The sequence below is a fragment of the Vicugna pacos genome, chromosome 5, assembly GCF_048564905.1.
Source record: "Vicugna pacos chromosome 5, VicPac4, whole genome shotgun sequence".
Classification (NCBI taxonomy): Eukaryota; Metazoa; Chordata; class Mammalia; order Artiodactyla; family Camelidae; genus Vicugna; species Vicugna pacos.
This window is the reverse complement of record NC_132991.1, coordinates 29772189-29786260: the sequence shown is the minus strand read 5'-3', so window position 1 is coordinate 29786260 and position 14072 is coordinate 29772189. Positions and strand designations below refer to the sequence as shown.

The 14072-nt window shown below is 42.3% G+C and overlaps 1 protein-coding gene across 5 annotated transcripts in view; it reads right to left on the bottom strand.

Moving 5' to 3' along the window:
* The window catches only part of FMNL2 (formin like 2), a 366592-nt gene that overhangs the window by 267239 nt on the left and 85281 nt on the right, over positions 1 to 14072 (bottom strand). For 4 of the 5 annotated variants that reach the window (XM_072960969.1, XM_031678518.2, XM_072960968.1 and 1 more), the window contains exon 1: positions 8477 to 9070. The exons of the other annotated variant lie outside the window; for it this stretch is intronic. In XM_072960969.1, the coding sequence (XP_072817070.1) occupies positions 8477 to 8593 (117 nt within the window). In that variant the 5' untranslated portion in view covers positions 8594 to 9070. Of the gene's footprint in view, positions 1 to 8476; positions 9071 to 14072 lie in introns of those variants that run through there. 5 annotated transcript variants of the gene reach the window in all.

Below are 14072 nucleotides of genomic sequence, written 5' to 3'. Positions count from 1 at the left end.
GACTCAAAACTTTTACAGTGAAAGGACATTAGAGAGGCTGGTCATTGGCAACCTGACTGGTTCCACAAACCCAGGAGGCCACAGTTCTAAAAAGCCTCTCCAAGATTCACGTCTAGGTGGCCTGATTAGTTGGCAACAGAATCATGATTCTGTGATAAGTCCTGGGGAATCACCAATGCCAAGTTTACAGCATCGTGTAAAACTGACTGAATTGGCTTCCTAGGTTCATCAGGCAGAAGCCCTTGGGAATAAAGAATCCCAAGTCATCAAGATTATCACAAAAAACGAAAAGTTTCCTTGGAAGAACCACAAGGCTGACCACATTGGGGACTTGAAGGGACAGAATTGAAAGTGACCTGCAAACGTATTCATGGGATTCTTCACCTTTGCACACTGGTTCCCCAGCTTTCACAAATGAGACATTTGATGGTACTGAATTCACAGAGCAATGTTGTCATGGTGCAGATCCAATCACGTTCTAACTTCTCCTTCTATTAGTTACTCTAATATTTCCTTCTGCACACACATACACACACACACACACAAAGAAGAACATTATTCACTGAAGGCAGATGAGATTATTCTCAATCTTTCTGCCTCTGTCAAACATCCATAGTTTTAATCTTCTGACCAAAAGAAAATTCCATTGTTCTTTAATATTCTCATTGAAATCCCTACCTTCTTTTGCCCTGTTCCCAAGGACCAGAAAGTTTCATCTGCTCATAAACCAACTACCAACATTCCCTGGAAAGATTTACATTTCTAGAAAATGAGACAATAATTGCTTCTACCCTCTCAGTTCAGAAAACTACATACACTGTCCCTCTAAACCCAAATCACAAATGCTAAAGATTATGAATGAGGGGAATGTCTATTTGCTTATGTTATAACTATTAAAGAAATAACTGGAGTCTTGCACTGAAAACAATCAGCTCATTCTTGACCTAGCATCCTATTTATCTTTCTATTCTCAAAGCTAATTGCTCATATAAGCATGCCAATTTGCCTTGATTATAGGATTCTTAATAAATGAATGTTGTTTACATTTCACAAGTGTATTTGAATTTCACTCCGGGAAGCCAAGCTCATCAAGTCTTTGTAAGTGGTAAAACCAGAGATCAAAGCAAAAGGCCTGCACTGAACCAACAAACAATTAGGCTTGAGAATAGAGGCCTAAGCAAAAATCCAATTGATGTAATGATTGTTCTACCCCAGAAGTACACCTCAGGGTCACTGTTCACTCCTCAGCTATAATATACAGAACTTCCTCTACAAATTGTCATTATGATTATTTGATGCTCATTTCTTAAATGCACAGTTAAATAAGTAATATTCAACAGGCTTCACTCCATCTCTTCTCTATGTTTCATCTTGGTGTTTTTTGTTGACTCAAATATCTTTAGGAGCCTTTTTTTTTCTTCTTTAAATCCTTCTCAACTTTGCCTAATTCCTCTAAATTTTCACTGTGGTTTAGACTCTTATGCTTGGCCTTTGGGGCAGATAGGAAAAGAAGGAAAACCACTCATGGCTCAAGCACATGACTTCCAACCAGGACTACACATTTAACTATCCCAAAAGGCTTTTAAAATTCCTGATGCCCAGGTCACACTCCAGACAAACTTATCAGAATCTCAGGGAGTGGGACCCAAGCATCTGTCTTTTTTGAGGGTCTCAGGTGAGGTCTATACGTAGCCAAGTTCTAGAAGCATTGCTTTAGCTTGTCAACCCCTTTGTCACCCTCCCTTACATAAAGTGCTCAGCCAAACTTCCACTGGAAAAAAAGAAAAACAAGGAAGAGAAAGCAAGTTCCTGAGCAAATTGTCAACTCAAGGCAGAACTTGAAGCAGGTGAGAGTGACCAGCTCCAGGCACAGGACCCATGTGTGAACGACTTGACACCTTTCCCAAGCTTTAGGGATAAACCAGGCCAGAAGCATCATCTACCACACAGAAGTCTGTCAAGGGAGATGACCTCTGGAGACAGTAAAGTCTAAACACCTCAAAGCTTTCAGTTTCTGTGGCAATGGATACAGCGACTTATCAACGCAACAAAGCTTCTTCAGCAAAGAAGAAAGTGGACTAAGGTTACATGTGAAATAAGAGTCACTAAAGTCAGTTCCAGGCTGCACAAGAATGCTGAAGATGTGGTCAGGGGAACAGCTTTGGTGTGCCCTAGAAACTATAAAAAGTCTGTGATAAGGTGCCCACCCAAGAGTTCTGATACCACTGGTCACGTTTCCTTTGTCAGTTTTTTTAAGAATGTGAAACGAAAGTTCATTTCTGCCTGTCTACATTAAATACATTCAATACCACCAAGGAGGAACTTGGTGTTTCCCAGCTGAGGGATTCCCAGCCTTCCTGGTCCACATGTGTGGGCCTCAGCTGAATCAGAGCTCATGAGGCAGCACTCTGTCTGGCCTACCAGCTCTTCCCTAGACATTGCTTCCAAATTGTATCCTAGCCGCTGGCAACTGAGTAGTCCTTGGTGATATGTTGAAAGCAGGGAGGGTTTGAAGATCACCCTGCAGTATGAGCAGACACCATCTTAAAGGGAAGAAAATAGGAGATGAGTTACCTCTGCCTGCAGAGTTCAAGTAGGTGAGAACCAAGAACGAAGCCTCTACAGAAACCAGGACCCAGAAGTCTAGGGATGCACTTCTTGCAATGGAGGAAGGTGGAAAGGTATCCCTACTGTGGAGTGCAAAAGCCACTCTGAGACGGGGGGCCTGCCAAACAGCTGCACAGCTTGAAACCCACTCTCCCTCCTAAGCAGTTCCAGTCTGTTCTTTTATAAGGATTCACTGATTTGTTTCTAGGAGGATTCCAGGTACCAGTGCTCTCTTGCAAAGGAGAGACAATCATCTGAAATCAGTGCCTCTTTCACCGGCCACTTTTGTATCTATTGCTCACTCAGGTACAAGGGCCAGGCAGCCCACTTCACCTTGGCCTTATCCCCCAGCCCTAAGAATGACGAGAAGCACAGTTCATGAAAACCAGATCCTTCAGGCAATGGTTTTCATAAAGTCCAGTGAATTTCCAGAATAAGCATGAGCCTGTACTACTTTTTTTCTTCTTTGAGCCCAGGAGAAACCTCCAAGGAGACCCCTCCCCACTCTCAGGTGCTCTAATGCTATGCCTGAAACCTGCAGGTAGGAGGCTCACCCCAAGCACGGCACCACCCGAAGCCAACAATGCGCTGGCTAGATCCTGGGTTTGGAAAGACCTTTCAATTATCAATATTTTTCATACAGCTCCTGTCTGAGCAACTCTAATGGGAGGCTCACTCCCCATTTTTTGACAGCTCTAAATGTTAGAACACTTTTCCTTATGCTTATGTGACTTTCAGTCAATGAGCCTGGAAAATCTCCTCTCTAGACCACACAGAATAAAGCTACACTCTTTTTCTACACAAAAGATCTTCACAATGAAAAGTCAGCTAATGGATCACCATAATCATGCTCCAGAAATTTTACACTTCCAAGTGCTATGATTTCAAAAGTCTCATGACCACCCTAACAGTTTTGTCAAATTGTATTCCTATTTACAGAGGAGGAAAACCACAGGCTGGAGGAAAGAGCTGACTTGCCCAAGCCGGTGCAGCAGGTATGATTTAGGAATTAGGTTTCCCGCTCTCTCGGGCTGATGCTGTTTGCTAAATCAAAGGCCACAAGTGAAAGTAATTCTTATCACTTAAGGGTTTAAGGGCACGTGTACCTTTTCTCCCCCAGGTTTCATCAGTTTACCTTGCTGCCAGTTTCTCACTGGAGCCAAGCGTTTGCAATTCAGAGGACAGTCTTTGATCAACTCCTATCCTTGATACCCAAACATATCTTCACAGTTTTTATTGGTATTATTGGGGGCGGAAATGCACCCTGAGAATGATGAAAAGCACCATCCCTAAGCATACAGTCCCTGGAGAGTAAAACAGCTCAGGGGGTTACTGCCTAGATGAGATTGTATGGGCTCAAAGCGACAACACTCCACCCAACCCTCTTTTCTATCTCCTTTCCCTCTCAACAGGAGAAAGCAAGTGAGAAAACAAACCAGCCTGCATCTGATGATAGCCTGACTACACTCCCACCCATCCATCTGCTCAGCACACTTCATGGCAAAAGCTCTCCTTGGAAGTGATTGAAAGGGAATAAAACCTTGCAGAGGGAAAGAAACTTAAATGTTAAAACTTGACCTTCCTTGTCCCTTTCACAAGTAATTACATTTGGAGTGTATGCATTGCATGGATGGACTGTCTTTCCCTGCTGATTCCAGAGACCTAAACTTCCCAACTGCCTTGAAAGGAAAAACTGAAGAGTATACTTTTGAACCAAATCAATATTTAACTTCATGCCTGAAAATAGAACAACACAGTGAAGATGCCAAAATGGATGACATCTAAAGAGAAATATCAAATACACTGCACTTGGGTCACTTCTAAGAAATTTCTGCCAATTTTATAGTTTGAAACTTGCACTTAGCAGATTGAGGATTTTAACAGCTTTATTGCTGGTTCCAGGCCTGCTTGCTTTCTTTCTTCCTTTCTTTCCAGTTCTAAGTCTAAGGAAGCAATAATATAATGGAGGGGGAGGTAGTGATGGGGAGCAGAAATCCAACTCTGAGTTAAAATCCTAGATTGGTTATTCAATAACTGTATGGCTTCAGGCAATTTAGGTAATCTTAATTTCCTCATCTGTAATGTTGCTGATCACTGGCGTTACTGAGAGGATTCAATGTAAGCATAGGGTACATTCATAGTAGATGTTCAGAAAATGTTCCCACTTCTTCATCAGTACAATGACTACATTCAACCTCAGGCCAAGAAAGAAACTGAAAAGGACAATGACTCAAATTAATCACACACCAAAGCGGTTCCTGGTACTAAACATAATACTGCCCTAAACCAACACTTCCTAACCTGTTTTTTTAAATCTGTTTGCAGAGAAGCCTGACATCTGCTATCTCACAGATATGGCAGCCAGGATGGAGGGCTTACAATTATCTTTTCCTCTGAAACTCAAAAAGGATCCTTAGGATAGCTCAACAAAGGAATTGAGGGGCTTAGATTTTAAGTCGTCAACAGGGACTGTAAGTCAAAAATTAGTGAACAATAAAAGGAGAATCTAATGTCCAAAGCAGTATTCTTGGACAAAGACCATCAATTGTTCACAACACCCAAAAATCACCTTCATCGCATCATCTTTGAAATAAAGGCCATGGAAGTGTGTGTATGTATTCCCAACAATTAGACAATGTTTAACAAATACAATGGAGAGCCATATGGATAATAAACATATGGGACCCCCAAAATATAGGCCAATGTTACTTGTAAAATACACATAATATATACACCTTAAAGGAACAAGATTTAAGTAGATGATTGAATTTATAATTTATAAAACACTTCTAGAGATTGTAACAAACATGGTACACAAAGGCATATCAACTTACAGCTCTACCTGATAGGAAGGTCCAAGGATGCAAATAGTTAAACGCACAAGAAGTCAGTAATCTCTTTAAATATTAGTTTTATAACTATTATTGTAATAATGCTGAAGACAAGTTCAGAGTGGGAGGAGATGCCGTAGGAGGATTAAGCTCCTAAGATGTGGATCCAATTTTTACTAGTCATTAATTACAGAAGTTCAGTAACTCAAATCTCTATTCACAAATCCCATTTTTCCCCATAAAAAACTTATTTTTTAAAGTTTATCCCTCCACTAATCTTAACTCAGCTATTAACTTTTACTCTCCCATCTTCCCTTTCATACCAATTTTTTAGATATATACAATTTAAGTCGTATGGACCGATGAAGATTCATTGAGTGGGTTTGGTCTCTTAAGATTTTCCAGAAATAGATGGACTGCTGTCATTTACGTTTTTATTTACTCTTCCCCAATGTTTTAAATATTCTAGAGTTGGGAGGGGTAGGCTAAAAGGAATGTTTTCCATGCCTGAAATGGCTCATTAATTATTGATGTAAGCCATACTTACAATGAGATGCTTGTATATTTTTCTGTACAGTATTAGTACCCTGTTTTCCTCCCACTCAGATGATCTTTATCATATAGGCAAATAAAACTAATACCAATAATGCCAACATGATTCCTACTGTCTCAGGGCAGCGAATTCCTCCATATATATACTTTAAACATTACCAACTACAATTTGTTCTTCGAGCTTGAATTAAATGGTTTGAGCAGATTTCTTTAGCAATTCATGAAGAAAAGTACAGTTGAGAGCATCACATGCACAACTTAAGAAAAAACCTGACAAGAGAAGTCACCATTAACTCTGTACTTCTATCAGCCGATAAAGAAGATTCCATTTAACTCCTTACATGTTTTTCAAAGAGCAGCTGGGGCTGACTAGGGAGACTTACATTAACCACTACATCAATGGTTCAAGTGTATCCCTAACAAGAGAGCCCCAAGCTGAGACTTTCCCAAAAGCTTTGTCTCAGTCCAAAAAAGGATAGCCTAGTATTCTTTGGTTTTGTTATTTGTCTGCTTCGAAAGGCTTAAAATACTGTAAACAATTAAGAAAGGAACCGCATCCAGTAATGGTGTGTGACACACAATAGAGTAAAAGTAGTCACAAAACCAACCAATGCCCCAAGGAGCTTGTGATGTAGAATCATGAGTTTCTACATACTAAATTTGTGACTGCTAGACTTAATAGTAACACAAATCCACCATGTTAGCAAAGAGGCATTATTTTTCTAAAGATCAATTCATACCATGTGTTATTAATCAGCAAGGTAACTGAAAGCTCACACAAAACATGCTATCCCAGTTGAAAACTTAATTGCATTGTTTTATCTGACTTTTCTGTGTCACTGGCCCTTCTACTTCAAGTGTGTACATACACACACTCCAGCACAGCTGGATGGAAAGACAGAAAATCCAGAGCTAGGAAGTAAGAACCATGTTGTCTGGCAGGAAGACAACAAATTTGGAATTTAAAAGGTTTGTCCCTGGAAAGACAGGTCAAGTGTGCACCCAGGCTGCCTTGAAAACTAATTAAGCCTATGCTGTTTCATTTCACAGTGTCTCATTCTGCACAACAGTGGGAGCAGCTGTGGGAGATCACAGAAGATGCAAAGCAAGGCAAGCAGCCTCATCTATCTCCCGACTGCTACAGCAGTTTCCAGGTGGCATGAAAAAGCTTCCAGAGAGCACAAAGCTAACCTGCCATCTCCAAACGCTATTCCCTATATCAAACCAGCTCCTTTATAAGCCTGAAGAAAGGCAATTTAAACGTCCCAGTGTTTAGACTCGGGTCCTTTCCCGAAGTTCTGAGGTTACATGCCAAAAACGCGCACGTAGACGCAAAATTCAGTTGCCTCGAGCCCAAGTTTCTCCTGCTGCCTAACACTGTGGAGTTCAGGGGTAACTAGCTAGGGAAAGGGAAATATACAAGTGTAAGTAATAAGGAACGCGTCCGATCTTGCCTGATCCCTTCCAGCGTCCCTTACAAGAGGCTGGGGCACTAAAACTCGAAGTTTGGGAACCAAGTGCAGTACAGACTCTGGCTGGGGTGAGAGGAGGCCGCCACACCCTCCTGAGCTCACAGCACTGACAGCCTCTGGCTGGGAGGGGCCCAGAAACTTATTCCCAGAGGAAAAGGAGAAAGAAGGGAGTCTTCAGTGTCTCACATTTGAGAAGCTGGAAAACTAGGAGAAGCGAACTTCGGGAGGGAGCCAGGGACCTGACTGGGTGAGCTGGGGGAGGGAAGGGGTCGCCCTTGGAGTCAGGACAGCTCGCAACACGTCCCCGCAAAAGTGCACATTTTTGTGGTTTAGGATTTAGGACCAAAAGGAACGCGCTGAGGCGAGGCTTCTCTCTCGTCTGGGTTTCAGATGTCTCCCTCCTTGCTTAGGGATGGGGCCGCCGCACTGCCAAGGGTTTCCTTCTCTCCCTTTTCGGGGAGCTCCCCTCCGCCAAGCCAATACGTCCGCCTCCAAGTTCGCCTTAGCGCACAGCCCGGCGCGGCGCCCCTGGCCCGCCACATGCGCCCATCTGCCCCGGACCCCGCAGGCCCCGGCCTGGGCGCTCGCGGTATGGTCCGCGAGGACCCAGGCTTTGCAAGGATTTTTTTTTTTTCTTAAACAAAAAGCCTTAGCAGCTCGTCGCCCCCTCCTCCCCAGTCCGCGCCACCTTCCCTTCACGCCCACGCCGCACCTCCCGAGCACACGCGCGGCGAGATGCCTCTCCTGCCAGACAATGGGTTCGGGGCTGGCCAAGCGGCCAACCTCGAGTCCCCGGCCCCATCCCGGACCCTGAGAAGGCTGAGCGCAGGGAGGTCGAAAGAGGGAGGAGAGGAGGCAGTGGAGGCCACAATGAGGAAGGTGGGAGCCTCCCCCTTGGGACTGGAGGCTTGCTCCAGACGCCAGACGCAGGGAGAAGGGGAAGGGGCGGGGGTCAGCTGCACCGCCCGGCCGGGGGCCCTGGGGCCCTGCTCCCGGCCGCCGCCGCGCACTCACCAGCACGATGGCAAATCGCTCCTCCAGTTCACCTGGCTCGGGCATTGGCAGCTTCAAAGGCACGCTGTGCGCCCTAAAATCAGTCTGCTGCGAATCCATGCTCCCCGCGTTGCCCATGTTGGCTGCACGGCGGGGCTGGGGGCTGCTCCGGGCCCCTGGCGTCCGCGTCAGAAATCAGAACAGCTCCCGGCGGTCGGCTCCCGCCCGCTGGCGCGACCTGCCGGGTTCCCCGCCCTCTGCTGCGCCCCGGCGAATGTGCAGAGTGCGCCGCTCCCTAGCAGCGCTCGAAGCCGAGCCACCCCTCGGCCTCCCTCATGCTCCCCTCCGCCCCAGCACCGCCCTGGCCTCTTTTCCTCGGGAAGGGTCGTCAGAGCGCCGAGCGCCTATCTGCATGTTGCTCCGCTGGCACGCCGCCCCCTGCCAGCGATTGCGGCCAGCGGGCGCGTGGTTGATCCGACTTGGTCTCCCGTCCGGGCCGTGGCCGCCGCTGACACTTCCAGCTCAACGCCGGCGAACACGATGCTTGCTCGGCCAGCACCTCGAGGAGACAAATGCGGCTCCGCGCTCCCGACACAATGCCCCCTCTCGCCCGGCCCCCGCCCCCGGCCCGGCTCCGCCCACTCGCCCCGCGGATTGCCGGGACGCGTAGTCTCGGCCCAAAGTGTCCGCGCGCAGAAACCACGCCCGCTCTGGAGGGCCAGGCGGGGTTAGGACCCGCTTGAAACAGGTAGTGTGCACACATCTGCAAAGAGTTTGTCACTTTTGACCATCCCCTCACTCCAACAGAAGAACTACCTCGTCTACGTTATTCTGACACTTAGTAGGAACATTTGGCAAATGAATGAATAATCAATGATTGAATGCACGCGTTGTGATTTAAATTAAGGACCCTGATACTGCTATAGGATCTAGTTCAACAGGAGACCTCAAGGGTATATTGGGAACATCCTATTTCATAAACTGGGATGTCGGTCCAGGGGTGCTTGTTTTAATGTTCTACCTATGTATGTTTCAATCACATATATTGAAATATTTTTATAAACAAACATATACTTTTATGGATATTTATAAATATGCACTATGGATATATAAATATACAGTCAGACCCGAAGAGTTGGAATGAGAAGGATTCAATTCAAAGCAAACACCTGTCAAATAGCTATTATGCATGTTACTGTGTTCCTTAGCTAGAGAAAGAGGATTGCTCCTGCTCTGGAATACTTTCCAATCTAGTGAAGGAGAAGATTTACATAAATAACCATGTTTTATATGAGACAGAAATAAGGACAGAGTGCTTGGGGAGGCTTTGGAGATGGTCTTTGGCTGTAGCTATCTTATTCCTCTAGAACCATCTTGTTCCAGGTGCTTTTCAGACTATAACTACCCATTCTGAAGCAATAGAAATAGAGAGAAACAGCCTTATAAACAACTCGAGCCAGCTGCTCATGTTGTAGATTTCAAGGACACTCACCTGGTTGGCTTGTGGCTGACCTCCTGCAATCAGTCCTTTTTTAGCTTAAAGCAATGTTTCTTAATCCTGGTTGGTGTATCAGATTCACTTGGGGAGCTTGTTGTTAAAACTGCATGCACCATGGGCCCTGACTATTATCAGAATTTCCCTAAGCTGAGAGCTGGGGCCTAGGCAGGTGTATTTTTAACAAGCTCTCCAGGTAGTTCTGATAAGAAACCAGGATTGTTACTCTCATTTAAAAGCAACTGCTTCTGGATGAGGTAACATACTCAACTCAAGCATCAAGGACTATGTTTCATTCAGCATTATAAATCCCAAGATACCTTGATGTTCAGTGACTATTTGTTGTACTGACAAGTGACTTTTACCAAAAGCCTACAGAGCAGATATACACACAAATACATTGGGTGTGTCTAGTCTCGTAAGTAAACCACTTATAATTATTTTTAAATTAGGGAGCCAGTACAAATAAATTCAACTTAAAAATCTGAATAAATGCAATCTATATATCTAAAATTACACCTTTTCAGAGTTAATAGTAAATGTGTTAGCAATCAAAGAAAGAAAAACAGGGATACACACACACCCCAACTAGTGAAAATGAGTAAGAAAGAAAAGCAGTTAGTTCAGACCAAGTGAGAAATTTCTGACCCACAAATGTATTTATTTTCTCTGTAATCTCTAGACATATACTTTGGGTCTGATTGACTCACAAAACCACCCACAGGGTTGTCCGCCTAGATGGAAAAGCTGGAATTCTTTTCTGCAATTGAGAAATCCTTTTTTTATTACATTTATGACTTCCTCCAGCCATATTCCTCCCAGTAACCAGGACCTTTTCCTCCCCTTAAGTCTTATCACATTTAAACAGCACTTATATAATTTCTCTCTTCATGCTTCTATAGCTCATAATTTGTATTTCTCTCTTTTTTTTAATGTGTTCCAAGTTATATTTTTTGGTGGAAGGAGGTAATTAGGTTTATTTATTTATTCTTAGAGGAGGTACTGGGGATTGAACCCAGGACCTCATGCACACTAAGCCTGTGCTCTACCACTTGAGCTATACCCTCCCTTTATCACATTTAGTATCTCTCACAATCTCACACTTTGAGAGGAGCCAAGGACAAAGCATACAAATCCAGGTACCAAAAGAACTTATCTGCCATTTCAAGGTTTGCAATTTCTAACATTTCGTTATTATCTATGACTATTATTGAGTGCAAAAATAAACAAAACACTCATTATACTATACAATTTCTGTAGGAATTTTTACTAAAATCTCATTGGAGAATTTAACCAGTGTAATAAGGTGGAAAAACCACCAACCAAAAAGGCATCCAGTTTGGAAAAGATGAAGTAAACTGTCTGTATTCACAAATGACTTGCTCTTCTATGTAGAAACTCTTATGGAATCTATAAAATAGTAGAACTCATATGTGAGTTTAGCAAGGTTTCAAGGTACAAGATTGATAGACAAAATTTAAATATATTACTATGTAGTAGAAATAAACTTTCCAAGATTTAAATTTAAAATACCATTTAAAGGAACATAAAAAATATATAAATAAAAACATAAAAATTTTCCTTTTCCCAGGGATAAATCTTACAAAAGATGTAAAAGACCAGTACACTGAAAACTGCAGTATACTGTGTTCATAGGTCAGCAGACTCAATGTTTTTAAGATGCAATTCTCCCCAAATGGATCTATAGATTTCATGCATTCAGAAACAAAATCCCAGCAGACTTTTTTGTAGAAATTGACAAGCGACTTCTAAAATTCATGTGGAAATGCAAAGGACCTAGAATAGCCAGAACAACTTCGGAAAAATAACAAAATGGGAGGACTCACTCTACCTGATTTCAAGATATCATAAACCTACAGTAATCAAGAGAGTATGATACTAGTATCAAGATAGGCAGATAGATCAATGGAATAGAATTGAGTGCTCAGAAAAAGGCCCACATATATATGGACAATGGATTTTTGACAGAGGTGCAAATGGCAACTCAGTAGAGAAAGGAGAGTCTTTTCAACATATGGTTGAAATAGTGATTGTGGAGGAATTCAATATTCACACATGAAAAACAAACTTCAATACATACTCAACATATACAGAACAACTCAAAATGGATCAGAGACCTAACTGCAAAACCTAAAACTATACAACTTCTAGAAGAAAATATAGACAAAACTCTTTGCTACCTTGGGTAAGGCAAAGATTTCTTAGATATACCAGCAAGGAAAAAATGGATAAACTGGACTTTATCAAATTTGCAACATCTGCTCTTTGAAAGGCACCACTGACAGAATCAAAAGACCTGCAGACTAAGAGAAAATATGAGCAAATGATACAGCTAATAAAAGACTTGTACCCAGAATTAAGAATTCTCAGACTTCAATAAAAAGAAAACAATGGACAAAAGATTTGAACAAACACTTCATACAAACAAATATATCCATAGCTTGAAAACACATAAAAAGATGCTCAACAAGGAGGGGGAGTGTATGCTTAGCATGCAGGAGGTTCTGGGTTCAATCCCCAGTACCTCTATTAAAAAATAATTAAATTAATAAACCTAATTACCTCTACCCTTCAAAAAATAAAGTTTCAATAAAAACCTTATTTTAGAAAAAAGATGCTCAATATCATGCTTCATCAGGGAAATGCAAATAAAACCAAAATGAGATTCCATCATACACCTATTAGAATGGCAAAAATTAAAAAGACCACCCCAAGTGTTGACAAGAATTTAGAGTATCTAGTACTGTCATTCACTGCTAATGGGATTGTGATATAACCACGTTGGAAAACAACTGGATGTTTCTTAAAAATTTAAACATGCACCTACCATATGATCCAGCCATTCCACTCACTGGTATTTACCCAAGAAATATGAAAGCATATGTCCAAACAAAAACTTTTACATAATATTCATAGCAGCTTTATTTGTAACGACCCAAAACTGGAATCGATTCAAATGCCCATCAACTGATAAAGGAGTAAGCAAACGGTGGTATAGCCACAGAATGGAATACAAATTGTCAATAAAATTATAAACTATTGATACGAGCAACGTGTTGAATCTCAAAATACTTATGCTGACTGAAAAAAGCCAGACCAAAAAACTGTATGTACTAAATGATTCCATTTATATAAAATTCTAGAGAATTCAAACTAATCTATAGAAACAGAAAGCAGACTAATGTTTGGGGAGAGGGAGCACAGCGAATTTTCTACAGGTCCCGAGGACACTTTTGAGGGTAGTGGTTATGTTTATTAACTTGATTACATGCTGGTTTAGGGGTGTATACATATGTTAAAGGCATCGAATTGTAAACTGTAAATATGTACAGTTTATTGTTGGTTAATTGTATCTTAATAAAGCTGTTACAAAAAAAAAAGTCAAGTCAATCATTTCCTCTCTCCTTTTCCATCAAGAAATTTAGAACACTTTCACTCAAATTTCTTCCCTCCTACTTTCATGTTAATGTTGTCTATTATTTTAATTCCTCTTTATTTATACACGTTAGCCATTAGTAGGAGTAGTAGTAGTACTAGCATAGACAATCTTTATTTCTGTTTACCGATGTGCTTACCAATTCATTTGCTTTTGGCATGCTGCTTTTTTCTTCCAGATTAGTTTTTCATTTTCCGTAAGTATATTTTTTAGTGTTTCTTTCCATATGAGTTTGTGAATGACAAAAACTATCACAAAACGCAGACAGCATTGTATGAAAAGTCAAGTTCAAGTTCAGACTATTATTCACCATTCCCCCCCACTCTGTCACCTACTTTCGCCCTCCTACCTGTATTCCCGTACTGTCACCTCCTCCAAAAGCCTCCTTAATAACCTGCTCTAAAAATGACAGGTTGGGAGGGTCTTAGCTTGTGATATCAACAACATGACAACAACAAAGGAATGTGCTGCTGACTTGTCGTGTCTGCTTTTATTCCAGGGAGTCCTCTTAACTACCCAGCTTAATATTAACTGTCATCCAGGAGGGCGAAGGTTCCTAAGCTGGGCTGCGTGGGAAGCCCTGGTTGCCCAGTCCACACCTGCCTCCTCTGCAGATAGACACAGCCCTCACAGCCTCCAAGTGTACCCATCCGGCACCTTTCAAC